This window comes from Pseudophryne corroboree, chromosome 4 (assembly GCF_028390025.1).
Source record: "Pseudophryne corroboree isolate aPseCor3 chromosome 4, aPseCor3.hap2, whole genome shotgun sequence".
NCBI classification, from domain to species: Eukaryota; Metazoa; Chordata; class Amphibia; order Anura; family Myobatrachidae; genus Pseudophryne; species Pseudophryne corroboree.
Window position 1 is genome coordinate 838,045,499 of NC_086447.1, and position 8,207 is coordinate 838,053,705.

At 50.6% G+C, this 8,207-nt stretch overlaps 1 protein-coding gene across 3 annotated transcripts in view; it reads right to left on the minus strand.

Moving 5' to 3' along the window:
- PLCB1 (phospholipase C beta 1) overlaps positions 1–8,207 on the minus strand; it is a 1,298,702-nt gene that overhangs the window by 402,620 nt on the left and 887,875 nt on the right. For all 3 annotated transcript variants that reach the window (XM_063918579.1, XM_063918581.1, XM_063918580.1), the window contains one exon: positions 5,632–5,789. In XM_063918579.1, the coding sequence (XP_063774649.1) occupies positions 5,632–5,789 (158 nt within the window). The remainder of the gene's footprint in view (positions 1–5,631; positions 5,790–8,207) is intronic.

The window sequence follows — 8,207 nt, forward strand, 5'->3', positions numbered from 1 at the left end:
ACGTGTATGCCCTAAATTGTGCTCTCTGCTCTATATACTCTACTGTATGTCTAGTTGTGCAGCATCCCAGCAAACTGGAAAATGAACTTCTTCATAAATATCAAGATGAAAAAAATAGATAGAATCAACACACCAGGGCCGGCTCCAGGCATGTTCGAATAGAGCGGGCGCCGCGCGCTGGTGCCGCCATATTCGAAGCTGGAGCCGGCCCTGTGCAGCATTGGCCCGGCCGTGACCTCTTGTGTGCGCTATGCGAGCTGCGCGGCGCCGGTGTCTAACGTCATATGCCGGTGCCGCGCAGCGCGCATAGCGCACACAAGCGCTTTGGAGGCCGCCCGGCCGCACCCGGACCTGCACCCGCCCGCCCGCACCCGGAACTGCACCCGCCCGCACTCGGACAGCAGTACTCCTCCTCCTCCCAGCGCCGCAGGTATTTTTTTGGGGGGGGCACATTTATGGATGGCACTGTGGGGGCATTTATCTGGCACTGTGGGGTCACATATGCACTGTGGGGGCATTTATCTGGCACTGTGGGGGCATTTATCTGGCACTGTGGAGGCATATCTGCACTGTGGGGGCATTTATCTGGCACTGTGGGGGTATATCTGCACTGTGGGGGCATTTATCTGGCACTGTGGGGTCACATCTGCACTGTGGGGGCATTTATCTGGCACTGTGATGGCATTTATCTGGCACTGTGGGGGCATTTATCTGGCACTGTGGGGGCATTTATCTGGCACTGTGGGGGCATTTCTGTATCTGGCACTGTGGGTGCATTTCTGTATCTGGCACTGTGGGGGCATTTCTGTATGTGGCACTGTAGGGGCATTTATGTATCTGGCACTGTAGGGGCATTTATGTATCTGGAACTGTGGGGACATATCTGGCACTGTGGGGACATATCTGGCACTGTGGGGGCATTTCTGTATCTGTCACTGTGGGGGCATTTCTGTATCTGGCACTGTGGCGGCATATTTGACACTGTGGGGGCATATCTGGCACTGTGGGGGCATATCTGGCACTGTGGGGGCATTTCTGTATCTGGCACTTTGGGGGCATTTCTGCCTGGCACTGGGGGCATTTCTGGCACACTGGGGGCATTTCTGGCACACTGGGGGCATATCTGGCACTGTGGGGGCATATATGGCACTGTGGGGGCATATCTGGCACTGTGGGGGCATATCTGCACTGTGGGGGCATATCTGCACTGTGGGGGCATTTATCTGGCACTGTGGCTGCATTTATCTGGCACTGTGGGGGCATTTATCTGGCACTGTGGGGGCATTTATCTGGCACTGTGGGGCATATCTGGCACTGTGGGGGCATATCTGGCACTGTGGGGGCATTTCTGTATCTGGCACTGTGGGAGCATTTCTGTATCTGGCACTGTAGGGGCATTTCTGTATCTGGAACTGTGGGGACATATCTGGCACTGTGGGGGCATTTCTGGCACTGTGGGGGCATTTCTGCCACTGTGGGGGCATTTCTGTATCTGGCACTGTGAGGGCATTTATGTATCTGGAACTGTGGGGACATATCTGGCACTGTGGGGGCATTTATGTATCTGGCACTGTGGGGGCATTTATGTATCTGGAACCGTGGGGACATTTATGGCACTGTGGGGGCATTTCTGTATCTGGCACTGCTGGGGGGCATGTCATGTGTAGCTGGCACGGCTGGGGAGCATATCATGTAGTGTTCCCGCTAGGCGTCTGTGGCTAGGCAATGAGTCTCAGTGCTCTGCCTGGCGCAAAGTGTCTAACGTGCTCTGCCTGGCGCAAAGTGTCTAACATGCTCAGCCTGGCGCAAAGTGTCTAACGTGCTCTGCCTGGCGCAAAGTGTCTAGGAGGTTCTACCTGGTGCAGTGTGTATTAACTTCACTACTGTGTGGTGTAATGCGAATTGCCACTATTATGTGGCTACGCACCTTTCCCACGAAGCAACGCTTTACCATGTAGGTAGATGAGCACCAAGCATTACAGTATGTACATCATTTTGCCCTCCTAACTTAAAAATGTGCCCTCCCTGTGATCAGCACCCTGCCCTAAAAAGTGAACACTATCATGTGTAGCTGGCACTGCTGGGGGGCATATTGTGTGTAGCTGGCACTGCTGGGGGGCATGTCATGTGTAGCTGGCACTGATGGGGGGCATGTCATGTCTATCTATTATTTTATAGTCTAATAATATGAAGTTATGAGGCCACACCCACTTTTCCAGAGGCCACGCCCACTTTCCCTGGAGCGCGCGCACCTTCGGCGCGCGCATGGGGGGGCGCTTTTACATGTTCTCGTACAGGGTACTAGTAGGCCTGGAGCCGGCCCTGCAACACACAGTATGTAAATGCATTTCCATGCAATTGTCTATTCTGCTGATACAGCAATCAAAGATAAGCAGACTGTTCTGCAAGATTTTGACCCATCTGGAAAATTCTGCATATGTTGTTTGCTTGTAAGGTGTCCTTAGTACTACACCAACCACATCAAGCAGAGGAATACATTGACCGTAAGCAACTAAACTCTGTTGACTTCGTGGCAAAGGGGGGTGAATATATATGCACATGCCATTTTCAAATTTTTATTTATAAAAATTATTGTTTATATAAATTTTTCTCATTTCACTTCACCAACTTAGACTATTTTGTGCATATCCATCACATAAAACTCAGATATAAAAATAAAATAAAAATTACAGGTTGTAATGTAACAAAATAGGTAAAAAGCCAAAGGGGGTGAATACTTTAACAAGGCACTGTATAAAGCGATCTGCTCACATGATTAATGTAGCTTCCAGCCTACTCAGTCTAGCTGCATAGGCAGTCACAGGGTCGTCTTCTTTTGGGTCGCAGCGACTGCGTGTGACGCACCCGCCGCAGTCCGCCCAAGCAACAGTCCAGGCATGCCTGCGTTGAACGCAGTTTAAGGGGTATATTGAATAAGAGCCGGGTCCATTCCGACATGCAGTTGTCGGAATGGACCCGACAACCCCTATTCAAAGAGCAGCCAAATCCGACTGTCGGATTTGGCCGCTCCCGGTGTCTTGCCCTGCCACTGCTGTCAGCGGCTTACGGGTTCGCTGACAGTAGCAGCGGTGGGAGCTGTCAGCAGCGCCGAGAAGAAGGGGGGGGAGAGCTGTCAGCAGCTGCCATGCCTGCGGCGGTGGGGGCAGCAGCGGCAATGCAGCGGAGGTGGGGGGGGGGGGGGATGGAGAGGAGGAGACGGGGCAAGCAGCAGCTGCATCAGCGGAGGCTCACGGCAGCGTCCACCCAGCTCCAGCAAGCGGGACCTCGCTTGCTGGAGCTGGGTGGACGCTGCCGCTGGGTCCCTGCTCTCCCCGCTGCTCCCCCCGTCTCCTGCTCTCAGATCCCTCATCTTAATCCGACTTTATTTAAAGTCGGATTGAGATTGTCGGAAACGGGGCTAAAACCTGTCGGGTTTGGCCCCGCTTCCGACAATGCACGCTGATCGGCGGCTGAAGCTGCCAATCAGCGTGCATTCTGACAATATTCCAAAAAGTCGTGTTTCCCGACTTGTCGGAATAAATGGGGCCATAATGAATAGGTCGAAACCCCTTGCGACCTAAAACTGTTGGAAGCTGCCGTCTTTCCGACAAGACGGCATATTCCGACAGTTATTGAATATACCCCTAAAACCTTGTGCATGCATATACGCACGTACGCACATGCGCTGATGTGCAGAATTCACTTCATAATGATTTTTGCACATTAGAGCCTGAAGCTGAATCGGGCTCAGTGTTCACCCTTACTAAGTAAAACCATGGTGAAGGAGTCCAAAGCCTGTGTGTGCTTCTTTATCACAATAAGTAGACAGGGTGGTCTTCTGTATGCCGGCGGTCGGGCTCCCGGCGCTCAGTATACCGGCGCCGGGAGCCCGACAACCGGCATACCGACACTTATTTTCCCTCGTGGGGGTCCACGACCCCCATAGAGGGAGAATAAAATAGTGTGGCGCGCGTAGCGCGCCACCGTGCCCGTAGCGTGGCGAGCGCAGCGAGCCCGCAAGGGGCTCATTTGCGCTCGCCACGCTGTCGGTAAGCCGGCGGTCGGGCTCCCGGCGCCGGGATGCTGGTCGCCGGGAGCCCGACCGCCGGCCAGCCGTAGTGAACCCAGTAGACACATTAGTGATCAGGCCACCAGCAACACCATCGGCCAGATGTATGACCCATGGGATCACAGAAGCCTGCCACCGCAGTTCCTACAAAGAGGCCAAGAAATCTCTGTCTTCCAATGGAGATCCTGGCCTCAGCACTCCCCTAAAGTGGCAGTGACACAGATCAGTCACCACCCCCTCCCTGCCCCCAAATGGCTGCAGACTGTCACTGCGCACTACGGGTCTGGTGAATGCGAAAAGCACTGAACATTGGTAGTTTGCGTTATACGACTTAAGGCCCATACACACTTGACGATGCACACATCGTTAACGACCGTCGTTAACGACTTCCCTTGAACTTCCCTTGAACAGCTGAGCAAACCACATGAGCATACACACTACCAACGACCAAAGACGAAAGATGAAAGACCAAAGACGAAAGATGAAAGACCAAAGACGAAAGACCAAAGACCATAGACCATTCATCGTTAAAGCATCCAAGCTGAACAGTTTATTAAAATAATGAGCTGGTGAACAGTGGCTTGGTCGTTGGTCGTTGGTCTTTCACACCATACACATTCAACGTCGTCTCTGGTCGGTAACGACCATAGTGGAAATTGAGCATACATGCTCCACAGATGAACGATGGACGTTAACGTCCCGCGGGGCCGCGCATCGTTGGTCGTTGGATGCATACACACTTGACGATATAATGAACGACGTCGTTCATGAGGGCTGAAATGAACGACATCGTTCATTTTATCGTCAAGTGTGTATGGGCCTTTAGATCCGACAGGATATGAATTAAGCCTAGGGTCTCCTGAATAATTAAAATGCTCTAATAAAGCAATACAATCAATGATAGCAGAACAGACATATATAAACTCTACTATGTACAATTATCTAGTGTTCATTCTAGCACCCTGCACCTTTCAAAACACGTGCAGTTCATCTTTCCTGCCTGGAGTGTCGCTCTCTGCTCTGGTGCTTCTCAGAACACTGTGCTCTGTATTTTAGAGATACAGAGAACAGTGTTCTGAGAAGCACCAGAGCAGAGAGTGACACCCCAGGCAGGAAAGAGGAACTGCACAAGTTTTGAAAGGTGCAGGGTGCTAGAATGAACACTGTAGTTATTATTATTATTATTATTATTATTATTATTAAACATGATTGCCCAGCAAAATAAGAATCCAGATATATACTTGGGTCTTGAATAATCTCCAACATCCAAATCTATCACAAATGTTTGTGCTCTAATAGCATATCTGAAAGGAAACCCACACTTGATAAATTAATTCCACATAACTATCTAAAGACATGAATTCAGATGAAAAACACAAAATCGATGGATTTTCTTGAACACATATGGTTCATATAAGCAAAATATTCGCCAATACAACCATCATTGGAAAAGAGGGGCCAGTTCTGTAGAACACGTCTTGCTAGACACATATACATACGTAATAATTAATACTATTGGTGAAATAACAAAACAATCAAGGTCAAATCCAACAGACGTGTACCTTAAAGGATATTTCAGTGGTCATAGTGAATCCATGTGTAATTACTGGTTCTTCCTCTGCGGTTCGTCCTTTCCAGCAATCTAGTTCCACACAGCGGCAGCCAGCCAGAAGGACTTGACGATACATCTCTACTGAGGAGTTACCAGCCAGCTGCCCCGCTGTTACAAAGAGAGGAGAATGGAAGGATAAGCAGAGCTTAAACACTGACTACGTGAATAAATTGTAAAAAAGATTATTTTATAATTTTCTAAAGACCATTACAAATAATTACTATTAAAATCCATGTGGTATATTATGCTGACATTCAAGATGTCAACATGTTCAGTAACGTTCACAAAGTCAGCACTGGGAATGACGACAGTGAAAATATCTGCAATAGTATTTTCAGATAAACCTTAAGGCCCGTACACACTGGTCGATATATCGGCCTTTCTCTTGAACGGCCGATATATCGCGGGACCGTCGGCCAGTGTGTCGTTCACAGACGTATCGCGTCGGCCGCGCAGCACAGCCGACGGCCAATATATCTACCGATATATTGGCGCGTCGCTGTGTGTGTACGGGGCGGTCGGCCGACAGCCCGTACACATGCTGCGGCGGCCGGCGGTGATTGACAGGTGAACTGGGCGGGCGTGTGTACCCGCCCGCCCGGTTCATGACGTCAATCCCCGACGGATCGAGCAGTGTGTATGCTCAACACACTGCCCGATCCATCCATAGATATATCTGCAGACATATCTACTAGTGTGTACCCACCTTTACAATGGTGACGTGCAGTCAGGGTAGGCAGAGCCTCACCTGTCATACGCCAATATACTCCAGAGGTTTGATATAAAAATGATTAGAATAAAAAGGATATGTATAACCTTTGCGTTATTCTAATCATTTTTATAGACAAAACTCACTAAGGGGTATATTCAATTAAAGTCGGATCCATTCCGACATGTAGTTGTCAGAATGGATCCCACAACCCCTATTCAAATCTCATCTTAATTCGACTTTTTCAAGTCAAATTGAGATGAGGGACGCAGAGGAGGAGAGGGGGGGCGAGCCACGGGGAGACCAGCGGGGGACAGCCGCCGGCAGCCAGAGGAGATCAGTAGTGCTACAGATGGATGTTACACAGCCGCCCGACCTCACGGCAGTGTCTACCCGGCACCAGCAAGCTTGCTGCAGCCGGGTGGACGCTGCCGTGAGCGGTGCGGCTGTGTGTCATCCTGCTGCAGCGCTACTGTAGCGCTGATCTCCCCTGTATGCCCGCCGGCTGTCCCCCCGTCTCCCTGTGGCTCTCCCCCCTCTCCTTCCTCTGGGTCCGCATCTCAGTCCGACATCTTTTGATGTCGGACTGAGATGGTCAAAAAGGGGGCCAAAACCGTAGTTTTTGCCACAAGCACGTGGATAGGCAGCTATTCCGCCAATCCACGTACTTTTCGACAAGTCGAATTCATCGACTTGTCTAAAAATTTAGGGATATATTGAATAGGTCGAATCAGGATTCGACCTTAAAAAGTCGAAAACTGCCGTCTTTTCAACAGACAGCAGTTTTCGACTTCAATTGAATATACCCCTAAATCTGCGGCTCTCCACTGAAAATACAGGGACTGTCAGGGAGAGAGCAGAGGTGAGGCAGCTATGAGCTGGGGGTACAGGGACTGTCAGAGAGAGAGCAGAGGTGAGGCAGCTATGAGCTGGGGATACAGGGACTGTCAGGGAGAGAGCAGAGGTGAGGAAGCTATGAGCTGGGGATACAGGGACTGTCAGGGAGAGAGCAGAGGTGAGGCAGCTATGAGCTGGGGGTACAGGGACTGTCAGGGAGAGAGCAGAGGTGAGGCAGCTATGAGCTGGGGATACAGGGACTGTCAGGGAGAGAGCAGAGGTGAGGAAGCTATGAGCTGGGGATACAGGGACTGTCAGGGAGAGAGCAGAGGTGAGGCAGCTGTGAGCTGGGATACAGGGACTGTCAGGGAGAGAGCAGAGGTGAGGCAGCTGTGAGCTCAGCCTCCCCTCTGTGATAGTCAGACACTGCCTGAAGCTGGGGGTGGGGCTGCACTGTGACCAACAGTACTGCAAAACACAGCACACGGGGAGAAGCTATCAGATCTGCCGCACTGAAGAGGGTGTTGCTTGATGCAGTGTCAGGTGACCTACAGTATCCAGGAAATTCCCATCACCAAACCAGAAGCAGCCAACATGAAGGAGAAGCTGATGACTGAGATGGTAAAAATGCAGGGAAATGTGCTGGTGAGTGGCTGCTGGGGCTGGGCAAGTGGAGCACATACCTCCCCTGTCTTGGGGAGGAAGCCGATAGTGCCCAGGGGCTGGCATGCTTTAGATTTGTTCTCTAGGGCCAGCATGAGATTTCAATGTTTGGGTCATGAGTAAGAACCTACAGGACAAAAGGGTTAGTGCAGTATAGTGGGTATTAAAAACCTTTCAGTGCTCTCTGCCCGACCCTTTTATTTTTTACGTACAACTCTCTGCAACTAACTGTTTTCATTTTAATAGTTGCTAATCAGATGTATTAATGTTGGTATTTGGTATGGTACGCCATGATCCACCAGAAGCAGTGAAACCTT